At 41.5% G+C, this 26,581-nt stretch overlaps 1 protein-coding gene across 1 annotated transcript in view; it reads right to left on the bottom strand.

Moving 5' to 3' along the window:
* The window catches only part of LOC126249485 (cocaine esterase), a 128,640-nt gene that overhangs the window by 19,179 nt on the left and 82,880 nt on the right, over positions 1 to 26,581 (bottom strand). The window contains exon 2 of the mRNA XM_049951138.1: positions 25,902 to 26,011. Coding sequence (XP_049807095.1) covers positions 25,902 to 26,011 — 110 coding nt within the window. The remainder of the gene's footprint in view (positions 1 to 25,901; positions 26,012 to 26,581) is intronic.

Here is a 26,581-nt window from a genome sequence, read left to right as displayed (position 1 = left end):
CATACTGCACATAATAAAAGCTCATGGCCAGAGGTGTAATGTGGCAAAGCACCAAGATGCACTTCTCAGCCGTTGTTGACAAAATCGACAGTTAAAAGAACCGTTGCGGTGAAATAGTCTCTACGATTAATAATTTTCTGTAGCGTCGTGGCGCAGCGGTAAGCGCTCGGGTTCGTAATCCAAAGGTCGCCGGATCGAATCTCGCGCCACACAACTTTTTTTATAATTAGTTTTTTGTAATTCATATATATATATATATATATATATATATATATATATATATATATATATATACTATAAATTAATTGCTTATGCGTGTTGGTGAAGGCGGATCGCTCTCCAATTGTACCGCCTCCATTTTTCAGTTTGTTTAACAGGGTGTACCAAAGCTCTCCCGTCCGCACTGATTTTCGACGATGTTATAAGTTGCGCTAGGGACCGCATCTATCTTCTTTCGAAGTTAGCAGGCAACTACGCTAGTTATGCGGCGGCTCGTTTCGGCCCATTCAACGTCTGCTCTTCAAGTGTAACGAGCGAGTAACGGAGTTTATATTTCATACCTGCCACAGCAAATTTGTGTTCGTGGGGTCTCTATTCTAATTCGAACGTTTGACTTACGCTATACGTATTCGTTTCGGAATATCGTTTCTACGTCTTCCGTTAACTATACGTGGTTAACATTATGAAGACAATTAATAACATTTGTGAAATACAACTTTGTTTACGGAAAACATAATGATGTTCGAAGTCGCCAGTTTTTCCACGACAAACGACTCTCAACAACTTATTATATGCATAATTGTTGAAACTGATTGCCGGGAATTATATATATATTTAATTACAAAAAACAAATACTAAAAAAAAAGGTTGCATAGCGTGAGATTCGATCTGGCGACCTTCGGATTACAGGCCCGAGCGCTTACCGCTGCACCACGACGCTGTAGAAGGTTATTAATCGTAGAGAGTATTTCACCGCAACGGTTTGTTTCGATTTTCTCGACAACGGCTGAGAAGTGCATCTTGGTGCTTTGCCACATTACACCTCTGGCCATGAGCTTTTATTATGCGCAGTATGAATCGAATCTGAATTTCACAATTGGCGGCCACCCCTTGTCAGTTGACCAGTTCAGTAGGTCTGATTTCTCTAAAGTGCTCTTGTGTTTTGAAGAACATACTAACTCATCTGGATTAAATTTCTGCCTGCAGGAATACATCATTTTAGTGTGATTGTATACCGTGTTTAGAAGCTCATTATCATGAATATTAAGTAATTTCAGTTTTATTGTTTCATGTAGAGTCCAGTTATACTGCCCAATCATTTGTGGAAGAATATCCATCCATTTGTATGATCCACGAAGGTTAAACGCATCCAGATAAGGTTTTTATCCTTCTGTTCAAATGTTCCATGATACGTGCCCTCGATGGGGAGAATTTTGAGTAGGGGTGGAGTCCATACTGCTAGATTACTGTCTTGAAATATAAAACTCATCACCACGATTGGTTTTAAGGTTTATGGGACATTGATTAGTCCCCATCTGCAGGGATTGCTCAAACACCTATGTAACATGCTTCCTAGTCCCGGCTTTCTTAGGTAGGGCCCACGTAAATTTTAAATGCGTAGCAATGACCATTAAAATATATTTCAAATTTTCATTTGATTGTGAAAAATGTTTCATATCTACAGAATCTGCCTGCCCATAAATCATCCAAACTCCAAATTATAACACACATGTACAATAAAGTTTTGTGTGCTGGTTTGTGGAGTCCTCGAACTACTATCACCATAATGATTCAATTTTATGTCTTTCTTGAAGCTCTGACAAGATGATATGATTTCATTCATGTGGGCTGTATTCCCGAAAGCTGCTGATGTATTGAGTAGCCACAATCATTCTATTATTTCATACGGATCATCGTAATATACAGGGTGATTTTGTGATGATGCTACAAACTTTAATGAATGAGGGAAAAGGGTAAATGTATCAGTCTGGCGTAACTGACCCTGATCTCCAGAGATGACCAATTGGAAAATTGTATAAACGAAAATCATTCTGATGCCTGTAGCAAAGTGATACAAGTACTCACACTGTGTCACTGAGACTGTAGAGTAGGGAACTTTCTGAGGTAGTAGTGTGGACCATAACAAGAAAAAGATGTCCTGTATATATTGGCTCTAAAACGCATTCCTTAGAGAGCTATGAGCACTTGTTCATTTTCACTAGTGTGAAACGCATCTCTTCTACTGAACAAGTGCTCATTGCTCTCAAGGGATGCATTTCAGAGCCCATATTTATTAGACATTTTGTTCTTGTTTGGTCCATACCGCCACCTCTGAAAATTGAGTACGCTACAATATTAGGAACAACAGTACCGGTACATGCAGTCCACTGTCAGAAGTATTAGAACGATTTTCGCTTATAGATTTCGACTCTGTTGTTTCCGGACCAAGGTCCCTTGGCTCAAATTAATACTTTTACCCTTCTATATTATCCCTGAAAGTTTGTAGCATCATCACAGAACCACCCTTTATATACTACAGAGATCAACATTTAATTTTTTTGGCTGAATGTCAATATCTTTTCCACCCATGCAGGTTTAACAATACACTCCAAGGAAGAAAGGACACACCACAAAGAAAATATCCAAATAGTATTGAAATCAATAGATGTGCTGTGCATGTGCACATAAACAAATGATTACTATTTCAGAATAATTGGATAGTTTTTAGGAAGAAAGAGCTTAACAAATTGAGCAAGTTAATAAAGTGTTGGGACAACTCCAGCCCGTATGCAAGCTGTTATTCGGCTTTGAATTGAATCACAGAGTTGTTGAATGTCCTCATGAGGGTTATCATGCCAAATTCTGTCCAATTGGCGCATTCAATCTTCAAAATCCCGAGATAGTTGGAGAACCCTGCCCATAATGTTCCAAACGTTCACAATTGGTGAGAGATCTGGCTCAGCTGGCTCAGCAAGCACAAAGACAAGCATCTGAAACTCTCGCCGAGTGCTGGTGGGCTTTGAGGCTCAGTTCAAAGTGGGACCTGTCACTGAAGATAATTCTATTGCAGTCAATGAAATTTCTGGCTGAAGATGTCTCTGGAGATGCCCCAGAGAGCAGTGGGATACCAACCTCATTGTTGTCCACTGCATGGCCTGACAAACAGGAACAATGGTCTGGGGTGTCATTTATTTTCATAGCAGGACCCCTTTGGTTGTCACCTGCTGCCCCCTTACAGCATAGCAGTATGTTGATGGTATTCTACGCCACATTCTGTTGCCCTTCGTGGCATGCCATTCTGGGTTTACATTTCAGCAAGATAATGACCGCTCGCACACGGCGAGAATTTCAACAGCTTGTCCTTGTGATTGCCAAACCCTGCCTTGGCAGGACCATTATGAACAGGGGCCTCCAACTGTCTTGGGTTTTTTACGATCTAACATGCTTATTGAACAGAATTTGGCACGATCCCTCAGGAGGGCGTCCAAAAACTCTATCAATCAATGCCAACCTGAATAGCTGCTCGCATAAGGGGCAGAAGTGGACCAATACATTATTGACTTACTCATTTTGTGAAACTCTTTCTGTTGAATAAATCATCCAGTTTTTCTGAGATTATAATTATTTGTTTGTCTCTACATGTACATCGCATCTACCGATTTCTGTCTTAGAGTAGTTTTTGATATTTCCCACTATTCAGCTTTTTATTCTTCCACCTGGTGTGCTGCCCTTCCTACGTAAATTAGTCATACTTAATATTTCAGTATATATTTTATATCTTATTCGGGATATATCTTTTGAGTTGTGAAGTTTTTAAGAATATTAAGTCCACTAAGCTAGAAGGCTGTGGCTAAGCCATGTCTCCGCAATATCCTTTCTTCCTGGAGGCCTCGGCCTGCAAGTTTCGCTGGAGAAGTTCTGTGAAGTTTGAAAGATATGTGATGAGGTACTGGCAGAAGTAAAGAATGATGAGTGGTCGTGAGTCGTGCTTGGATAGCTTGGTCGATAGAGCAGTTGCCCACAAAAGGCAGCGATCTCGAGTTCGAGTCTCGGTCTGGCACACAGTTTTAATCTGCCAGAAAGTTTCATATCAGCGCACACTCCACTGCAGAGTGAAAATTTCATTCTGAAAATGATGGCTGTAGAACGCCGGTGTTTTCACGAAATCTAATAAGCCCAGACACCCTAAATATTTCCGGACAAATTATTCCCGAACATCATGATGTTATTCGATGAGAAGGAGAGTTTTAACGCTTATTACATCTTCGAGCGGCTTGAATCTAAAAATATGTGTAAGCTGTTACTCGAAATTTCTAAAAAAACTTGCGGAAGAATGCTATAATTTTGACACAATATACTGTTTTGTGTTTCCTAAACAACCGATGTCTGTTTTATGTACCATTTCAAACAATTTCGCAAGTTACTACAGTGTTTCAGAATCAGGCGTTTGTATCTATGTATTACTAACGTGATCAGCATTTTCAGTTGAATGGGCATGGCCAACTTGATGGTCCTGCCCCTGTTTAACTCCGCTGCAAGGGTTGTAAAGTGGAACAAATAAAATAATTTTACCTCCTGTAGGTGGTTTACATATCATTTCAGTCGAAATGAAACATAGTTTAGAGAGATAAATATGCATTTATTCTCTTTTTGCTCTTGTTTTTAATTTCAGGTAACACGGTAGGATATACAAATAAGTACAAGGATGCATATACTTTATAAGCAGCATCATGTAATGACGATGGTGATGCATCATACACACTGCGAAAGAAGCACGGCACACATCAAAATTAGAAGCAGAAACGTCCTCTGAAGTGTTCTGATGGTTAAACTTCGTAACTGCATACCACACATTTCCAAAAATCCATACACATAGTCCCACCACCAAACATGCTCATTCACAGCAGACTCGATGGCAAACATCAAGTTTCTGAACGTTGATTCCTGAAAGTAAATGCGCTGTGCAGTATTCTCGTTATTGTATATTTAAATTGTTCTTTGCTAGTATGGCAGCGCTGTGACCGAAGCCATTTCAGTTTTGGACATTGCAGTTATCTTTACATAATTCTAACATAATTCGTACCATTCATAGTATGAAAGCATTAGTTTCATACCACTGTATTGAGATTTTTAGACATTACCACTATGTTGAACTCAACATCAGAGGACTTTCACACATTCACATGTTTACTCACAGTCATTTATAGATTGCAGATTACAGAGACTAACATCTTTTTAATAGGTAAGGTATGCAACAGTATCCGCGAGTCGACTGTCGTGACGATGATGATTGTGGCAATTCAGAGTCTGGGAAGAAGAGTTCTTGTACCTCTTGTTATCGGAGATCTGGTATATAGTCAGTGTGCTGCTGCTGATGCTCGAAACTCAGTCAGGTAATCCATCAGTGAAACGCTGTGGCGCAGTAGACAATGGAAATTCAAACACGAGGAAAAGTTGCTGTGTGTCCTGAGCGCATGAATCACGTAGACTGACTGTGTGCTACTGCTGCAGTGGTGTAGGCAGTTGCTGCTCCACAGCATCATCAGGAGACAGCAGCACAGAGGGGCGAATAATAAATGAAAACACACATAGTCAATAATAACAAGCCGTGAGAAGGATGGATGTATTAAGGATACTTATATCGAATGTGACAGTCTTCTCCTTTTTATTCTCCTTGTTTGTGGTGGCTGATCTTTTCTGATGCTGCTGACACGTCATGTTGACTGACCTACAGACCACAAATGATGAGTCCATCTCATGAAGATGGATATCATACCTGTCTGAATGGATGAGATAAGCCACAACTTGGACTGTGGTACGGTCGAATTCCCCCAACAGTGTAGCTTCCCACGATGTATACATCACACTATTGGACTACGGTAGTGGGGGATCTTGAAGGTGACCATTTTGGGTCATACATTGTTGCGATTAAGACAAGGATAAAAGCATCTTGTCATGAATTACAGTTGCATAAACATAAGTTAAGAGGACAAGTGTGCGGTTTGTTTACAGTAGAGTCGTAAATTACTAGGCCAAGAGGACAGTTTATTTACATAAAGAGTACAATGGACACACTGATAGAGAACTGGTTTTGCTTCACTACTTACATCGAAACTCTTCATCATTGACATGCTATTGCGTTGGTGCATACGTTCGTAGCGTTTTTCCACAAGTTTAATAAACATAGCATATACACATAACAGACGTTTTTCAGTCATTAATAATATATTCTCCTTGACTGTTTACTACAGTTTGCCAATGCTGGGGTATGGTTCAAATGGCTCTGAGCGCTATGGGACTTAACATCTGAGGTCAAGAGTCCCCTAGAACTCAGAACTACTTAAACCTAACTAACCTAAGAACATCACATACACTCCTGGAAATGGAAAAAAGAACACATTGACACCGGTGTGTCAGACCCACCATACTTGCTCCGGACACTGCGAGAGGGCTGTACAAGCAATGATCACACGCACGGCACAGCGGACACACCAGGAACCGCGGTGTTGGCCGTCGAATGGCGCTAGCTGCGCAGCATTTGTGCACCGCCGCCGTCAGTGTCAGCCAGTTTGCCGTGGCATACGGAGCTCCATCGCAGTCTTTAACACTGGTAGCATGCCGCGACAGCGTGGACGTGAACCGTATGTGCAGTTGACGGACTTTGAGCGAGGGCGTATAGTGGGCATGCGGGAGGCCGGGTGGACGTACCGCCGAATTGCTCAACACGTGGGGCGTGAGGTCTCCACAGTACATCGATGTTGTCGCCAGTGGTCGGCGGAAGGTGCACGTGCCCGTCGACCTGGGACCGGACCGCAGCGACGCACGGATGCACGCCAAGACCGTAGGATCCTACGCAGTGCCGTAGGGGACCGCACCGCCACTTCCCAGCAAATTAGGGACACTGTTGCTCCTGGGGTATCGGCGAGGACCATTCGCAACCGTCTCCATGAAGCTGGGCTACGGTCCCGCACACCGTTAGGCCGTCTTCCGCTCACGCCCCAACATCGTGCAGCCCGCCTCCAGTGGTGTCGCGACAGGCGTGAATGGAGGGACGAATGGAGACGTGTCGTCTTCAGCGATGAGAGTCGCTTCTGCCTTGGTGCCAATGATGGTCGTATGCGTGTTTGGCGCCGTGCAGGTGAGCGCCACAATCAGGACTGCATACGACCGAGGCACACAGGGCCAACACCCGGCATCATGGTGTGGGGAGCGATCTCCTACACTGGCCGTACACCACTGGTGATCGTCGAGGGGACACTGAATAGTGCACGGTACATCCAAACCGTCATCGAACCCATCGTTCTACCATTCCTAGACCGGCAAGGGAACTTGCTGTTCCAACAGGACAATGCACGTCCGCATGTATCCCGTGCCACCCAACGTGCTCTAGAAGGTGTAAGTCAACTACCCTGGCCAGCAAGATCTCCGGATCTGTCCCCCATTGAGCATGTTTGGGACTGGATGAAGCGTCGTCTCACGCGGTCTGCACGTCCAGCACGAACGCTGGTCCAACTGAGGCGCCAGGTGGAAATGGCATGGCAAGCCGTTCCACAGGACTACATCCAGCATCTCTACGATCGTCTCCATGGGAGAATAGCAGCCTGCATTGCTGCGAAAGGTGGATATACACTGTACTAGTGCCGACATTGTGCATGCTCTGTTGCCTGTGTCTATGTGCCTGTGGTTCTGTCAGTGTGATCATGTGATGTATCTGACCCCAGGAATGTGTCAATAAAGTTTCCCCTTCCTGGGACAATGAATTCACGGTGTTCTTATTTCAATTTCCAGGAGTGTACATCCATGCCTGAGGCAGGATTCGAAACTGCGACCGTAGCGGTCGCGCGGTTCCAGTCTACTGTGTCCAGACTAAGCGCCTGCAACTCTCGCTTCCCGCGAAGCACACCGGTACAGCGGGCCCCGAGGAGGGGTCAACCTGGACGGTCGTTCCGGAAACACAGACGCTTCCCAGAGACCACCAGGAGGCGTCCACGGCGCCACAAGAGGTCGCTACAGCCGCGGACCGCTTTCCTTCCGCTCGACACGTGACTGCAAATAGAGCCAGCCATATCCATGCGCCAAGCAGTATTTACGCTGGCGCAGGAGCCTGGAGGGGTACCCTCCATCTCTACACCCTACATCTCCTTTCCCAAGGTGGCTTCCATCAACTCCCCCTCCCGGATGATGCCCTCTCTCCCTCCATTTATCCCTCCTATCAACTCTGATCCTCACTCCTTTACTCTGTCCTTTACCCGGGCTCCCTCTCCCCTCCCCCCCTTCCATCCTCTTTCTTCCCCATCTCCCCTCTCTTTGCCCCCTTCTCTCCCCCGAGTCCTTTTACATTTCCCTCCTCTGCCTCCTGTCATTCCCTCTCGCGTCTGCCCTTCTCCCCCTTTATTAGTCCTCTCCCTCCTTGGTTTCCCCCCCTTTTTCGTTTTTTCCTCTCCTCCCTCCTTGTTTTTCCCCCTACTCCAGGTCCCCCCCCCCTTCTGCCTTGGATCGGGAGTGCCATCTTTGTGCCGCCATTTTCGCGCAGTGTTTTACGGTGTGTTTTTCCAGTGAGTGCTCCGTGTTGTGTCTTTTGGGAAGTGTAGCGAACAGCCGTCATACTGTCGCTGGGTGTGCTTTTTTTTGTTTTTTTTTTTATCTCTTGCGAACAGAAACCAGACTGTCGCCATGTTTTTTAATTGTGTGTCTACTATGTTACTTGTCTGATTCCTATGTATTTTAACAACATTGCCAACCCCTTTTGCTCTCTGTTTTAACTGTCCGCATTTTTACGCGATTTTACACTTTAAATCACCATTTTATCGCCTGTTTTTCCTTGTTTCTTTCTTCTTCCTTTTTTTTAAAAAAAGTCTGTAGGCTGTAGAGCAGCGTAGTAAGCTGCTGCCAGCCCGCCCCCTTCGGGGGGAATTGAAAATCAATAAAGAAAAAAAAACCTGGAGGGGCGGTTCACGCGGAGCGAGCCCACTGGTGTCATCGTCCACCGCCGCGTCATCGTCCACCGCCGCCAGCGTACCGGAGCCATCCTCGCAGGGCCTCTGCTCGTCCTCGGACTCAGGTGACGGCAACGTAGACTCCGCGCCGCTCTTCACGAGACGCCCGGGGCTTGGTTTGGTGAAGTTGTATGGTTACTACAGACAGTTTATATTTGGAAGAATCTCTGATTTAGTTATTGGTAGGCTTGGAGGATCAGTGCTACTTCACGAATATTGTTTTGTAAATTTTGAAGAAAGACTTTAGTTTAAATAAGAGCGCTATAACTAACACTCTGACATTTTCCTATCCGCGGACGGCGGATATATTACAGTCTGTAGCGCCTAGAACCGCTCGGTCACACCGGCCGGCTGCTGGGGTATCTTTTTGATTTCGCGACTGTTTTTGAGATGAAGAACTTGTCGAGCCACGTTCAGAGTTCGTTTTCATCCAGAAAGGAAGTTCCTTGAAGGTTGTTCGATTGATAACGGAAAAGGAAAATTCTGAGGGAGCAAGGTCAGGTGAAAAAGGTGGAATAAGGTCACTGCGAAATGACTTCCCAATCCAACTCCAGCATAGCGTTCTTTGTGTCTAGCAGTATGTGGGTAGGTGCTGTCATGTAGTAGCATCACTTCATACAGTCTTCATGGTCGTTGTTCTTGGACTGCATCTGCAAGACGTCTCAGTTTCTCACAGTCAATGTCAGCAGGTATGGTTACACCTTGGGGAAGCAATTCGTAGTACACCACACCATCGCTGTCCCACTAGATGCATAACATTGACTTCTATAGATACATGCAGGCATTTTTATGGGGAGTTGGTGTTTTGTTTTAGCTCGACCACTGCTTTCCTTGTGTTAGCATAAAGATACCATTTCTCATCACCAGTAACGAAACAGTAGAGCAATGGTCAGTGTTGCTCACGAGCCAACTGGTGATGAGGAAGCACAGATGCATATATGGCCACCTACTGATTTTTGTGATTTTGATGTAGAGCAGGAAGTTCCCATATAGCCCATTTTTGAACCTCCCTCATTACATGCAAATGTTGCACGATGGTGGAATGATCACAGTTCATCACATTTACTAGTTCTCGAGTAGGTTTATGTGGATCATTGTGGATTAATGCGTTTAAACGATCCGCATCAAACCCCAAACGCCTTCCTGAACGTGCAGAGTTACTAATGCCAAAGATATCCTTCTTATAACGGTAAAACCATTTTCTTGCCGTGCTCTGTCTAATGGCGTTATCTCCATACACGGTGCAAATGTTCCTGGCTGCCTCCACTGCTGTCACCCCTTTATTGAACACAAACAAGAGAATATGTCGGAAATGTTCTGATTTATCCATTTGGCACTCCGTTTCCTAGCGTCCACAATTCCACTCACTATCCCCAGATGACAAAATGACGATGTGTAAACTCAAATAGCAACAGCGAACTACAAATAAAAAATGATAATCGATAAATGAACCCATAGAAACCAGAATGCCAACATGGAAAAGAAAAAAGAAGAGCTTCGAACTTATAAATCAACCTAGTATATCTTTGTAGTACTTCTGTATTTACGTTTCACAGTGTGTTCTATAATGAACACTTCACGAAATTTTGTGGTATCTTTTGCCAGACGGTTACTCTTGTTACAATAAGTGACAGAGCGTGCTTTGATTTTGAAGTACTGTGATATTTTTTTTTTATTAATCTCTTAATTGCATAATTGAAATTCTACACAGACTATGCATTAGTATCATTGCTCATTATGGAAAATTACCTTAGAAATATAGTGACTATCAGTGATGCATTAACCCACATGCTGCAGAGACTTGGACACAGAACTTATCGAGGGACCCTGTGTGTTCCGTGGATGCAGACTAAACTTCAGCATCGACATCAACGACTCCTTTACCCATGGCAACGGATGGTTAACCGTAGCTATTGTACGTGGAGGTAGTGGTGTTCCTTCTGTCGGTGGCCTGGAGAGTTTTGTCGATAGAGATATCATTGCCTATAGGACATATCATATTGGTGAACTGCCATTCCACAGATGCAGTTGATTGCTACTTTAGATGATTTATCGTTATTCGATTCCCCTCTCTCACGCTGATAGAGGTTAAGTCCTAGCACAAAGAATTACACCTCCACTTCGTCCAAAGAGATTAAAATATATGAAAATGGTTTACTAATTATAAATGTGTCAACCTACAAGCAAACTTTGAAGTTTTTGAAATGTAAAATGCTGATTTTCTTGATGGTTATATAGATAAAAGCAATTATTTCCTGAATGAGATTTTCACTCTGCAGCGGAGTGTGCGCTGATATGAAACTTCCTGGCAGATTGGTAGAGCACTTGCCCGCGAAAGGCAAAGGTCCCGAGTTCGAGTCTCGGTCGGGCACACAGTTTTAATCTGCCAGGAAGTTTCAATTATTTCCTATTTATTTTGGCTTTTTGATGATGTGTCTGTGTAAAGTTTTGTGACTCTGAGAAAGTAGGAAAGGAGAGGTAAAGTCCGATCTGTTGATTTAGATGGGAAAGCGGGCATTAGCTGTGGGACTGGTGAAAGGAGTTAGATGATGTGAATTTTATGTGAGAAGTACAGCCGTTTGAGACTGACATGGCTACAGTGTGCTCGAGCACTGCAGCAGTCTAAAGCTCATGTTTCATTATAGCTTAGCAGTAGTCAACATCATTGTCAGTTTGACACCAGCACTACTAGCTGACTGTCACCTAACTTCGTCATTTGCTTTAAACCGGACAGATATTGTTTCAATGTACACTGCATGCAGAAAACAACGTATTTAAGGCTTGTTTTGTGAAAATGTACGACTATATCACAGCTTTAAGCATATTTATGTATATCAAACCAAAAAACTTCACATATACTGTAAATATAAAGAGTGTACATCTTATAAATAAAAGCTCCTCACTCTTCCAGAGACTGAGTGTTCCTCCAGTGTGACTTCTGTTGCAGCTTCCCTGCAAGTGAGCAGCTCCAATACCCAGTTCATCTTCTATACTAAGAAAGCAACGAGAGTTGATCCTCCTCCTCTTTATCCCTATAAGTTGAAGAAATTACGATTGCATACAGTGTTCCAGCCTCGTTCGATTCGTATACACTTCCAGTCAACTGATGTGAAACTGCCCTCAGTGCGAAGCATGGCTTAAACTCCACAGTTCATAATCCTATTGGAGGTGGTCAGCTCAATCGTATCACGTTTCTCGACTCCTTCGTAAGCCCCATTTTCTGCCCTTCCTTGGAAATAGGCCACTCAGAGAACTTCTAAGTCTACACGTATATTCAGCTCAGTTACAGCTCAGTATCGGCTCATCCAATCACATTTCACAACTCCTTTTTAGGTCACACAACCTTTCCTGGAAATAGGGCAATCAGCGAGCTTCCTGTGGCAAGAATGAGTGATATATAACATAATTCTTATTTTGCTAGCTATCGTGGTCAGTATGTGCCTAAATATACGTGTGTTCGCCATGTAGGCGTCACAGACACTTGATCGTGTAATGTTCTAGTCGGCTTGTTTCGAATTTTAACGTTTTGCGAGAAAAAAATATATTTTGAGTTACAACCGTTTCCATAGCTAAATCAGTAACTTATTTTTGTGTGCTATATTTGCAAGTATTTGTGAACAAAATGTAAAACACTTTGTTTATTTACTATATACTATACAGTAGTTTTGCTCTATTAACTCATAAGATTCCAAGTAAAACACGCTGAATTTTGATCATAGTGTTGTCTGTCATGTGGGGGTGGCATCTGTTATTTCAAATAACGTTCGAGGAAAAATCGGTACAAAAGACGAATTATCATCACCTGAGGTTTTTAGAAGTTTTTTCATTAATCGCTCACTCCACCTAACATAATTTTAGGGTTTGGGACTTTTTTTTGTTTTTTTTTTTTTTTTTTACAAGCAGTAGTGACACAAGGAAAGAAAGTCTTGAATGAAATTGTAACACTGAGCAACGAAACAGTGTTTGTATCATTCAATGAATTGTAAAAAGTTACTTCCACATATAAAACACGGTGTTCAACCTTCCTCAGATATCCAAAAACATCTACACTGGTTTCAAAATTAAAGCAACAAACAGAAATTTTGCAAAGTTACGTTATTTTGCCCCGAAACAGTATAAAAAGATGATATTAAAGTAGAAACTATGTGAAGAATATAGAACGTACACAACTGCAACGTGCATAACGGTAGACAGAAACGTTCTTCGTTTTTTGCAACTTAAAGGATTTGCACACACATTCCGACAACTGGTTCATGTGCTCAGTATGGGGTGTGACCACTTCTGCTAGCAATACAGGCCTGAAAACGACAGGGCATGCTGTGGATGATGACATCAGCTTCGTGTTGAGGCAATAACGCCCATTCTTTCTGCAGAATACATAGGAAGTAAATATCCAAATTATCCATTAGCCTATAGGTGGAGACTTTAATCTATCAGCCATTGACATTACACGTTTATCACAGGGGGCAGAAGCAAAGATTCGTGTGAAGTTATTCTAGGAGCGCTCTCAACATACAACCTTGAGCAATTGGTTAGAAAACCAACTCGAGATGGGGACATATTAGATATCTTGGCGACAAACAGACCTGATATTTTTGAGGAAGTTAATCTAGAAGAAGGTATTAGTGACCATAAAGTCGTTGTGGCTTCTATGTCAGTGGAAGTCGCAAAAAAAGAAGAAAAAAAGCGTAGAGTTTTCTTGTTTGGGAAAGTAAATAAAAGTGTCATTAATGAATATCTTCATAGTCAGCTCCAAGCATTCAGCGTGTGGGAAACAAAGATATTGAGCATCTTTGGTCGGAATTTAAAGGTATTGTCCACCATGTGCTAGAGAAATTTGTGCCTAGCAAAAACATAGGGGAGGTTGTCCACCATGTGCTAGAGAAGTTTGTGCCAAGCAAAAGTATAGGGGAGGGAAAGGATCCACCTTGGTACAACAAACATATTAGGAAGTTGCTGATAAAGCAGAGAATTTTGCACAGTCGTTTTAAACGTAGTCACTGCCCCGCTGACAAACAGAAATTATGCGAAATGAAAGCAGCTGTCAGAAGGACAATGAGACTCTTTTAACGAATTTGAAAGCAATATTTTATCAGCAGATTCTAAAAATAACCCCCAAAAATTTTGGTTGTACGTAAAGTCTATGAACGCTACAAATAATTCAATACCTTCTCTTGCTGACAGTATGGGTAATGTAACTGATGATGATAAACAGAAGTCTGAAATTCTAAACCTAGCTTTCAAAAACTCGTTTACGATAGAGGACTGCAGCACCATTCCCCCTTTCAATTATCGAACAAACGAAAGGATGGCTGACATAGTATTTAGTGTATCTGAGATTATAAAACAGTTAAGATCCTTAGACGCCAGAAAGGCATCTGGCCCAGACGGTATCCCCGTAAGATTTTATATTGACTATGCTACAAATATAGCACCATTCTTATCCGTCATCTATCAGAGATCATTGGAACGGTGGAGAGTTCTACGGGACTGGAAGAAGACCCAGGTGATAGAAATCTATAAAAAGGGTAGAAAATCGGATGCGCGTAATTACCGGCCAATTTCACTGGCATCGATTTGGTGTAGAATCATGGAACATATTTTGTGTTCAGACATAATGACCTTTCTAGACTCTGAGAATCTCATCTGCAGAAACCAGCACGGTTTTAGGAAACAGCGGTCATGCGAGACACAGCTGGCCCTCTTTGTGCATTATATACAACAGGCTCTAGATACCGGCTCCCAGGATGATGCCATATTTCTCGTCTCTCGAAAGGCGTTCGACTCAGTTCCGCACTGTCGCTTACTACAAAAAGTGCGCGCTTACTGTGTATCCAGTGACATATGCGGTTGAATAGAAAGTATCTAACGGACAGAGAGCAGTATGTCGTCCTGAACGGGGTAACTTCAACAGAAACAAGAGTAACTTCAGGTGTGCCCCAGGGCAGCGTAATAGGTCCTCTGCTTTTTACGATTTACATAAACGATCTGGTTGATGGTATTGACAGTGGCCTTAGACTGTTCGCCGATGATGCTGTAGCCTACAGGAAAGTAGTATCAAACGAAAGTTGTGAACAAATCAATGAGGATCTGCAGAAAATAAATGCGTGGTGTAATGACTGGCAGTTATCTCTCAATATTAGTAAGTGTAACCTACTGCGTATAACAAGGCGAAAATCCCCATTAATGTATGAGTACAAAATAAATGATCAGTCTTTGGAAGCGGTAACATCAGTCAAGTATCTGTGTGTGACTATTCGAAATGCTCTCCAATGGAATGATCAGATTACACAAGTAACGGGTAAGGCGAACTCTAGATTGCGGTTTATTGGTAGAATCCTGAAGCGATGCAGTCCTTCAACAAAGGAAATAGGTTACAATACGTTAGTTCGTCCAGTCTTAGAGTATTGGTCGTCTGTATGGGACCCTTACCAGTTGGGTCTGATTCAAGAAATTGAGAAGGTCCAAAGAAGAGCGGCAAGATTCGTGACTGGTACATTTAGCCATCGCGAGAGCGTTACAAATCTCATAGAAAGTTTGAAGTGGGACACACTTGCAGATAGACGACGCACTAAACAGAAGGGGGTGCTCACTAAATTCCGAAATCCAATCTTCACCGAGGATGTAGAGCATATATTATTACCACAAACTTTCAAATCGCGTAATGATCATTATTCAAAGATAAGGGAAATAAGAGCTCGTACTGAGGTGTTCAGACAGTCGTTTTTGCCTCTTGCGATCCGCGAATGGAACAGAGGGGGGTGGGGGGTGGGGGGAATATAACTTTGGCGCGAATTGTGCCCTCCGCCACACACCTCTTGGTGGCTATCGGAGTATATATATAGATGTAGATGTAGAGCTGCTTGCAAGTGTAGGAGAGTGGTTGGTGAATGCTGACGTGATGAAACCCGTCTCCCTAGGGCTTCCTGGCCCTGCCCAATGGGCTTCAAATCGGAAGATGGAGCAGGCCACGCCATGCGTGCAATATTTTCCGTTTCCAAGAAAATATCAACCACCCGTGCTGTATGAGTTCGAGCATCATCGTCCATTAGTACGAACTGCCGTACTTGAGGTCCCAAGATCTCGTCATGATACCTGACAGCAGTTAAACTTTGCCGATTCACCCGTACAATTTCATAAGAGGTGTTCGAGTGGTCACCATAATCCCTGCCCACAGCTTAGGGACCCTCATCGATATGCGTCTCTTTCGAAAATACTTGTGTCCCCTAGTCGTATTCCACGTTCCCTCCAGATACAAATCCACGGAGAATCACTCTCAATATCAAATCAGGACTCATCTGTGAGAAGAACATTGGCCCACTATTCGAGCGTTAAGGTGGCATGTTGATGACTCCACTCTAGACGTTGCTTTTTGTGAAGACGCTTCAGAGCTACTCATACAGCAGGTTTCCAATAATAACGGCCACTCTGCCGAAGCCTTTTGTACGCTGTTTGCCTCGATACAACACGTCGGGTGGATGCTGCGAGGTCAGATGTCAGTTGCCGTGCAGTGCTAAGAAGGTACTATCTTGACCTTCCAGTGCAATAACGGTTCTGTGTTTCCTATGTCACACGTGGTCGGCCCTGCCCTCATCTTCGGAATTCAGATTCGGTCTCTTCAAACTGTCGGCACATTCGAAAAACAACAGAACGACTCACATTAAGCCATTAAGCCATCGAGCCACATGCGTTTGTGACTGTCCTGCTTCCATTTTTCCGATGGCCCTTCATCGCAGAGAGTCTGGTAGACATCTTCTATGTGCGTATTGCACCGTCTATGACTTTGTATGCAGCCATTGTGGATGTGGGTCTACCCGGCAAGCACTACGCCGTTTGATAGATGTCATGACATCATCGTTGGCGTGATTGTCCGTTGACCGGAATGCCATCTTCCGTGCAGAACACTATCTTACGGATATCTGTTGACAGTTTGTATGATTATAATGTATAGTGAATTAGACAATGGACGGGGAAATAGCAGTTTGTTGCTTTAATTCTGGACACCAGTGTACTTCTCAAACCTCTGCCCCATTTTGCTACCCTTCTCTCTCTCTCTCTCTCTCTCTCTCTCTCTCTCTCTCTGTCTCTTTCTCATCCCCCCCCCCCCCCAGACCGCCCACACCCTACACACACATCACATAAGTTTTCCCCCAGCAGCCGCACAACAATATTTTTCACCAAACATTCAACAGAGACAGAGCAATGAAAAAGTTGGTGGCGACAATAACATAGCGCCTCTCTATGAGTACGGAGACATAAGTGTTTGCTCTGATACCGTTTTTTGTAAAATATGTGTGAAAAAAGGTGGGAGTGACATGTAAAAAAATGTGGAAAACAATGTGTACAAATACAACAATAACAACAAAATCCACCAGAGACCCGCAAGTGGGAGAAAAATGTAAGTGTAGTGACATACACAACAACTACTCACGAAAACGTATTTCAAAAACGAGTAAATTTCTTTACGATTGCTTTGCAGATGACATGCTGGCAAAACTGCAAAAAGAGGTAAATACAAGCCGACCTGTAAAAATTGATTTCCACAAGCAATGTAATTCTACGTGAGCAATTGAAATAAATTAACAAAATGCACATGCCATAGCTTTAGGCCTAAAACAGAAAAACAATAATGAATTTTGTATGATATTTTACAGAAATAAATCGAAACCACAGAAGTTGCCACATAGATGTCGAAACGTATCTGGGTAAACAAAAAGAAATGCATTGTGTTTTGGGTAAGGCAGAATTAAAAAAAAAAAAAAAAAAAAAGAAACAGTATAATTCGCAGACACGAAAGGAAAACGTCAGATGATAATCCATGATATTCTATACTAGAAAAATATAAATGAAGTTATTTCCTAGCTAATACAGCTGTTTGTTATTTTCGATTTTAAGCCTAACTGAGGCTATTCTCCACTGGGATGAAATATATTTGTCCATATCTACATCATAAACATAATGGAGGTAGGAAATGAGGAAGAATGGCAGCAAATATTCTCAATGTTATTGCTGCCTATCACACTTTTACATTGTAGACCTGCAAAACCTACAAGAAGTGAGTTATCCAACGAGACAGGACAGGAAACAATTTGAAATTTAACAAAAGGTGTAATCAGTATCATTCGATTCCAAATTAAATATGTGAGGTATGTCCACAAAGTAAGTTCCGTTTGGTTATATAAAACAAACGTGTACAGATACAGAAAAAATATTTACTGTACAAAAATCTGCAACTGTTAAACTACTTTTCTACATAGCTTCCGAAATTTTGTAGGCACTTGTCATAGTGTGGCACAAGTTTTTGTATGCCTTCTTCATCGAAGGTTGCCGCCTGTGTATTCAACCATGTGCCTCCATTCCACTGACTGCCGTTTTGTTTAAGGGGTGTCGAACGATACCCAAGTTTCATCCCCCGTGACTATCCGAGAAAGAAAACCATCGCCTTCTTCATTGTAGTGTGTCAAAAACTGAAGTGCACTGCCCATCCGTTGTTTTTTGTGTTGTTCAGTAAGCATTTTGGGTACCTTACGTGAGCAAAGTTTTCGAAATTTCAGTTTTTCAGAAACAATTTCATGAATTAGTGATCGTGAGATTCGCGGAACTTCCATAGCAAGGGCACTAAGTGTAAACTTATGGTTGTGCTTAATCTTCTCTTCAGTTGTGTGCATCAGTTCATCAATAACCACAGACGGGCGTCCACTTCGTTCTTCATCGTGCACTTGATCACGTCTTTCATTGAACAGTCTGACCCATCTTCTAACCACTGAGTCACTGATAGCATTTTGTCTGTAAACCTCGCAGATTTGCCGATGAATTTCCTTTGGTTTAACTTTCTTTGCATTTAGAAAACGATTCACAGATCTGATTTCACACGCGGTGGTATTTTCAATTACAGCTGACATTATAAAGACGCACAACAAAGCACACGTCGGCAGCAGCGATCTGAAAATGGCGTACATGTCTTCTCCTTGAGTCAGAGTGACTGCCACCCATGCTCGGAACTGCGATCGTAGCGCTGCCGCGGATAGAAATAGAAACGGAACTTACTTTCTGGACGACCCTCGTATGTAAAGTTAAGTAGTGATTCTGAAGCACCACAAGAAGCTAAGTAAGGAGTACAGAGGTCATGGTTAAATAATGAAACCAGACAACATTACGAACAAAAAATAAACTAAACAAGAAAATTAAACTATACGATTAGCACCTGCACACAGCCACTTACCTGAACAATCCTTCAATTCTCCTAGAAGAAATGATATTGCAGAGACATGTCTTAGCCACGGCCTGGGGGATGTTTCCACAGTGAAATTTTCACTCTGCAGCAGAGTGTGTGCTGATATGAAACTTCCACGCAGATTCCAAATATTTTTCTGGGAACATCCCCCACACTGTGATTAAGCCTTGTCCCCACAATATCCTTTCTTCCATGAGTACTAGTCCTGCAAGTTTCGCAGAACTGCTGTGAAGTTTGGAAGGTGGTCAGACGTTAGTTTATCTGATTTCTATGTCGTCACAATAAATTTCAAGCTTCCAAAAGTGATTCTCGAATTCTCGGTCCTAAATCTCCAGGAGCTTCTTTTAAAACTATGAAAATGGGGTATGCAATTTGCCAGCCGCAGAGACTGTAGACTGACTGTGTAACTGTAAGTAACTAATGACTGTGACTGCACAATGAGTTCAATTTTGTTTGCACCCTTTAATTTAAAACAAAGTACAACCAGAAGCCAACTGCAGGTTGAATTCTCTCTGATCAGAGCTATGCACATTTTCAGCACCCAAAACTGTGGTAAGCCCCTTAGCTTGCACTACAAATCGTAAAACCACCTCGTCGAGGCCATTCTTATCGTTTATATAGGTTCTAGTTATAAACTTCGTTATTTTCCGAGATACAGTTACGTCCGCCGATTTTAAATTCAATGGCCGTTTGGAGCTTGTCATGAAATTAGTTAACTTTACTTCCCTATTCATTTGCACGGTCCATTTTTGAAGATCAGTATTATGGTCCATAGCCTCGGATACTTTATACGAATTCAAGCTGTATATTAACTTCATCTTATCCCTTTTTGAGCTGTCGTGAAGAACATACTTTTCCTAGCAATACAGTTGTGTCACTTTGTGATACTTACGCTTCACGGATGAAAGTGACCGTTTTCTCTTCTTTCAGCTGTTCCAAAATTCAATAGCAGACTTTTTATATTCGAAATTTAATCCGGTTTTCTGAAGAAAGAACTTTGCTTAGAATAAAAGACTCCCCATTACTTTCCGATACACAGTCATTTTCAGTCATTGCTTCATCATGGATCTCTGATCCATCACAGCATACATAACCCATTATCTTGGTGCATAGTGATGTACTGTCTCTCAGAAATCAATGTTACAACGGTATCCGTCAATTCCACTTCCTACGTATTAATAGAACTCTTATAGAATTCCGTATTGCTGGAATGATCAATTACCGTTCGGCAATTATTAATTGGGTAAACGGTTGCTATCTTCCGTATTTGTAAACTGATGTATTTTGTGCACCACGCGAAGCCTCAGGTTGACCACAATTGTATTCACCAACACAAGTACAGTGAATACTGACAAGTGCAGTCTTTAGAAACAAATCCTGAAATCATCTCTGTAATGCTGTCAGTAACTTGTTGCAGCAACTGTTCTCATGGTATAGCTCGCTAAGCAGTTTCTACTCGAATTTATCGCCCCAATACACCGGTGCTTCTTGATGCTGTTCGACGGTTTGTGAGATCCTCTTCGTTAGAACCTATGGAGATGAGCCACGAAGAGAACTTCACTTACACGACTCAGCCTACAGTCTCTGCAGCTGGAAAATTGCTTACCCCGCTTTCCATAGTTTTAGCAGAAACTCAAGAAGGGTTTGCACCAAAAGTCGGAGAATCTCTTTTTGAAGACCTGCAGGTTCTTGTGACGAGATCGAAATCTAGTAACCACTTGACGTAACCACACCAAAAGATATTCGATAGCAGTTTTCTTTCCCAGTGTAGGAGAAAAATCTGTATTATGTTTAGATTCTTGACGTGGTCACTGTCAAATAACCGTTTTGTGCACTACGCCTGAGAACAATGAACTTGTTCATTTGGTGATCCTAAATTGCTTGATGAGAGAGATACAGTCATTGGATGCATATGTTTTTTGATTTTGGAAGAACTTTGAGAGGAGACTTTTAAATCCAGTTCTACTGAATGATTTGATGTCAATCTCCACTTGAGACGCAATATAATCAATCTGTATCACTAGAACATAATCAGTTCTCTTTGCAAAGCTTTTCAGTGTACCGAAATATAGCGGGTACAGATCAAAATATTTAGAGGATCACTCACCACAATTACAGAATCCTGCCCAATTTTGTTTTGTATCGTGTCGTCCATTGTGTGTATCATGTGAAGTAATTTCGTTCATTTTATGTGTATGGTGTAAGAAGTCACGTTTTAAACATTTCTTGACAGATTATCATAATGTGATAATTTTGTATCACAAAAATGAGTTGTTTGTTTTTTCAATTAACAAAATACACATATGTGAAATGATAAATTAAAGAAGAACAGAAACACGAATTTAAAACATTAAGTAACAATTAAAAACGTAAAACAAATTTTGTAAAACATTTAATTAGAACAATAATGAATGCTTGTATATTTTAATTAGGTATGTTGAAGATATTCTTAACAACATGCTGAGCATCTAATTTTCTATAAATATGCATTTCAGAAACCTGTTGTATTACACATGTGACTTGAAAGCTTCTTTAATTTATGTTGTAACAAAAGTTTTCATTTTGAAAAATTGATTAAAGGTGGTGGTGTATTTTCCAAAATTTCAGATTATTACAAAAGTTGGTTAAATAGTTTTTAAGAACTTAAGTTACATTTCAACTTTTATATGAAACACAGTTTTTATGTTTCATGGTTTCCAAAGTATTCCCTCTAAACCTGACCTGCCAAATTACCTTTCAAGGTGTGTTTTACAGCTAAAAGTGAAACTGGGCTAAAACGAAAAGACATGTGCCGGAATTGTATTGACCTCTTTGCATACACGCCAAGTTTGATCAAGGTCGTTTTTTTACACCTGGGAATGTTCTGTTGTTAGTCGATGCCGTCCGCGTCTGGTACTGGAGTTTGCGCGTGCTCAATGTGGAGGTTATCAGCGTCTATTACTGTATCGGAAATAAGCCTGAATCCCGCGGCCTGTTAATATTTATCTCGCTCTCAAACTGGGACTAGTAACTTCTCATTTACGCTGCCAGGGACTACGAGGACTGTGCCAGACATTTTTGGTACAACAGAGCACACTGACTGTTTGTTTCACACTTTTATGACATAGTGGGCCTACCTAGTTTAATCCTGTGTTTCTGAGAGGGACGATAAACTTATAGCTATAAATAATATGTGTTACAAAAATGTCAACTTCAGTCATAATCACTGGATTCCAAACTTTATCAGAGCTTCAGTACGTAAGCTCATGGTGTAACTAAAGGAAATCGGAATACACACACTTTATATACTAAAAACGTAGTGGACTGAAATAATCGTCCATTATATTAGTGGCTTTCTCATGTCATTTCTCTTGATGTGATACGTATGGTATATAACTACTGGAAAACATGGCACTTTTGAGACAATAGTAATGCTTTCACTATTACTTTACAAGAGCCTCATTAGTTGCTGAATAATGGCAGACAGTCTACTGATTACCTTTGAAACAAGTGACTGCGATGTCAATTTAGGGAAAAAACTGTCCAGGTGTGTGTATTTCTGGACTAGCCATTTTATCACACTTGTAATGTTAGCTGAACTCTCGAGTCTACTGTCTGAGAAATTACTTTATTTGTAAATGCCGTGCTCATAACAAAACAGTAAGAATTGCATCTGAGAGAGTGGAGCACGTCACTATGACATCTGGTCTAAACTAATATGCACACTTTTAATGTATATACGTTACATTAGGCTGATATTAGCAGTATCCAAAGAGTAAATTGCCTAAAATTGAAAAAGAAATGTGTAAACATCATGTGCCTAATTCTTAGTGTAATGGTATATCAAAATTGGTTTGATGGAACTTTCCTTTCTCAGTGCTGGAGAAAAATCTGTATTATTATTAGATTCATGGGGTGGTCTGTGTGATAGAACCGTTTTGAGTGTCATACCTGAGGACAATGCACTTGTTAATTTGATGATCCGTAAAGGCTCAGCAGGAGAGGCACAGACATTGGATATACACGGCTTTTGAGTTGAAGGAATTTTGTGAGGAGATTTTCAAATTCACCTCTACTGAATGATTATGACATCAGCCTCCACTTGAGAAAGAATATAATCAAGCTGCAGTCACCAGTACATAAGTAATTCTCTTCACTGAGGTTTACCAGTGTACTGAAATACGCCTGATACAAATCAGGATATTTAGAGAATCTCCCATCACAATTTGAGAATTCTGCTGAATTTTATGTTGTGTTGTTCAAATGGCTCTGAGCACTATGGGACTCAACTGCTGAGGTCATAAGTCCCCTAGAACTTAGAACTACTTAAACCTAACTAACCTAAGGACAAAACACACATCCATGCCCGAGGCAGGATTCGAACCTGCGACCGTAGCGGTCGCGCGGTTCCAGACTGTAGCGCCAGAACCGCTCGGCCACCAACGGCTGGCCTGTAGTGTTGTTCGTCGCGTGTATTGTGTGAGGAAATTTCGTTCATTTAATGATTACGGTCTTAAAAAAACGTTATGTTTCAAGAATTTTGTTACAGATGATCATATTGTGATGATTTTGTATAACAATGAGGTACTTAATATTTTCAATTAACAAAATACACATTTGCGAAATGGTACACTAAAAAAAAACAAGAAAGCACGAATTTAAAATGTGAAATAGTAATTAACAAAGTAAAACAAAAATAAGTAAAACAAATAATTAGGATGATAATGAATGCTTATATATTTTACTTAGGTATGTTGAAAATACTCTGACAGCAAACTGTGTACAGACAGCTTATTTTCCAAAAAAGGCATTTCAGAAACTATCTGTATTACTCAGGGATGGACGTGGCGTGAAAAGCCTCTTTGATTTATGATGTGACAAATGTTTTTATTTTGCAAAATTACGTAAAGTTGTTGGGATATGTTGCAATAATTCAAACTATTTTAAAAATTGATTACATTTTTTTAAGATCGTTATTTAGCATTTCAGCTTTTATATGAAACAAGTTTTTTATATTTCGTGGTTTCGAAGATATTTCCTGTAAACCTAATATGCCAAATTAACTTTTAGGGTGTGTTTTACCCCTTAAACATGGAATTCGCCAAAAACAAAAAAAAGTGTTGCATTATTTCGATCCTTCTACATACCTGCCAAGTTACATTAAGATCGTTAATTTATAGCTGGGAATGTTCCCTTGCTAGTCCCTGCTTGCAGAAGGTCTCTGGCTGATTCAAATATCTGCGCGGGATAGCCGCGCGGTCTTCGGCGCCATGCCACGGTTCGCGCGGCTCCCCCCGTCGGAGGTTCGAGTCCTCCCTCGGGCATGGGTGTGTGTGTTGTCCTTGGTGTAAGTTAGATTAAGTAGTGTGTAAGCCTAGCGACCGATGACCTCAGCAGCTTGGTCCCATAAGAACTTACCACCACAAACTGATTAGGATACTGGGGAGAGGTGGTAGGGACTGCAACACTAACACTCGTGCCGGCCGGAGTGGCCGTGCGGTTCTAGGCGCTACAGTCTGGAACCGCGCGACCGCTACGGTCGCAGGTTCGAATCCTGCCACGGGCATGGATGTGTGTGATGTCCTTAGGTTAGTTAGGTTTAAGTAGTTCTAAGTTCTAGGGGATTGATGACCTCAGAAGTTAAGTCACATAGCGCTCAGAGCCACTAACACTCGAATTAATACATCTAGTAAACATGAAAACAAAAATGTATTGTGAAATCATAATAGAACAGGACATTGTTTAAATTTAGGCATCCTTCCTGACGATTGCGCAATCACAAAACCGACACAGAGAGTGAGTGTTGATCTGTAGCTACACAGGTGTAACTAAGAAGACATCGGAAAGAGAATGCTTGAGCTGCTGCTAGGCCGTTTCTTAGCGAGATACTTATGATTACCAAACGAACGAAACGTCCACCGAAATCGGGCAATGTCATTGAACGTTGTTCAAAGCAATGAATAGAAAAACTTTACTGTGAGATGACACTGAATGTCTGTAGCAAAGATGCAGTCGCGGGCGAGACTGCAGCCGCTGGTCCTTCCATGAAGATCTTAACCTCAAAAACTAGGCTAGTGTTACCCTGCTGAGCGGGAAAGGGCTAGTCATCACCTGCTGGGCCATGGAATCAGACCACTTACTTTTTGCCCCAGAGGTTCCCTGACCTGGTGCCGCCCCATGGTGAGAATGACAGGCTGTGTCTCAGGACCGCGAAGACGCTCCACTCGAACTTGAAAAACATTTTTAACGGTTGCTGATCAACTCTTCTCAAAATTTTGACAGTCGAAATCTGTTTAGAGATTTCGCTTCCTCTGTATGCTGGGAATTCTTATTATAAAGTCTCTTCCCTCTTTAAAATTTCATTATTCTTTTAATTCGCTGTCGAATTTTTAGTTACGTCGAAATAAAATTTACATGAAAATTATAACTATACCATTGTGTTGCTCATCATAAAAGGGTCTCGACTCTGTCACCTAATTAGTTGCTTATTAATTTCTACTCGACTCATCCTTTGTTTCCATCCTTGCGAGGCTGTCCAAGTGGACGTCTAGGCACGTGACGTTCTTGGGTGGTTTCGTTACACGTGATATTACAAATATTCACTAACGAATTCGTTTCTAACTTTTAAACAACAGGAGGAAGGCCTTTAGAAGTAATACAGCATCTAATATTTTCTATGAAAATTAATTTACCTTTTGCTTGGCAGCAAGCACAGAACCATCCCATAGTTGAGGTGCTCCAGCGTTAAAGTTCCCTGGATGAAACCAAACCATAACGGGCCAACCTCCTGGTGGACTTGTTCCTGTCAAGTAAGTAATACTGTCTTGTACAAATGCAATGTAAACTCAGGAAAAATATAACATAAGAATTACCAGCAAAAGTAAGTAACAAATGCTGTAACATAACAACAACGAATCTACATTACACTCCATGATATAGAAGTTGCAGAAGCCACAAAAGGCTGTTAGTCTATGCTTAAATGTATATGAATAACATGATATCAATGGAAATGTATCATAAGAACTAGATAGCATTTTTAGAGATTAAAGATGTCATACTGTGAACTAGTTACCTGGAATGAGATACATGAAAGTGGGGACAAGTGCATCACAACATCGTACTAAAGCAGAGTACCGAAATAAAAACATATATATTTCTGCAATGCATGAAATGGAGTAGCTACCACATTGTACAATAAGCAAATTGTGCAGCCATCACTATTATAATGAATCTAGGAGAGCACAGTTACATATCACACAGCTTAAATTTTAGTACCTGTTCTGCGTTACATCCCACATTTGACAATCTGACGACGGTAGACTGATTTTACATCTTTGTTAAGGGCATATGTTTGAAGACTCTGGAGCTAGCT

Source organism: Schistocerca nitens, chromosome 3, assembly GCF_023898315.1.
Source record: "Schistocerca nitens isolate TAMUIC-IGC-003100 chromosome 3, iqSchNite1.1, whole genome shotgun sequence".
NCBI classification, from domain to species: domain Eukaryota; kingdom Metazoa; phylum Arthropoda; class Insecta; order Orthoptera; family Acrididae; genus Schistocerca; species Schistocerca nitens.
This window is presented reverse-complemented; position numbering and strand designations above follow the sequence as displayed.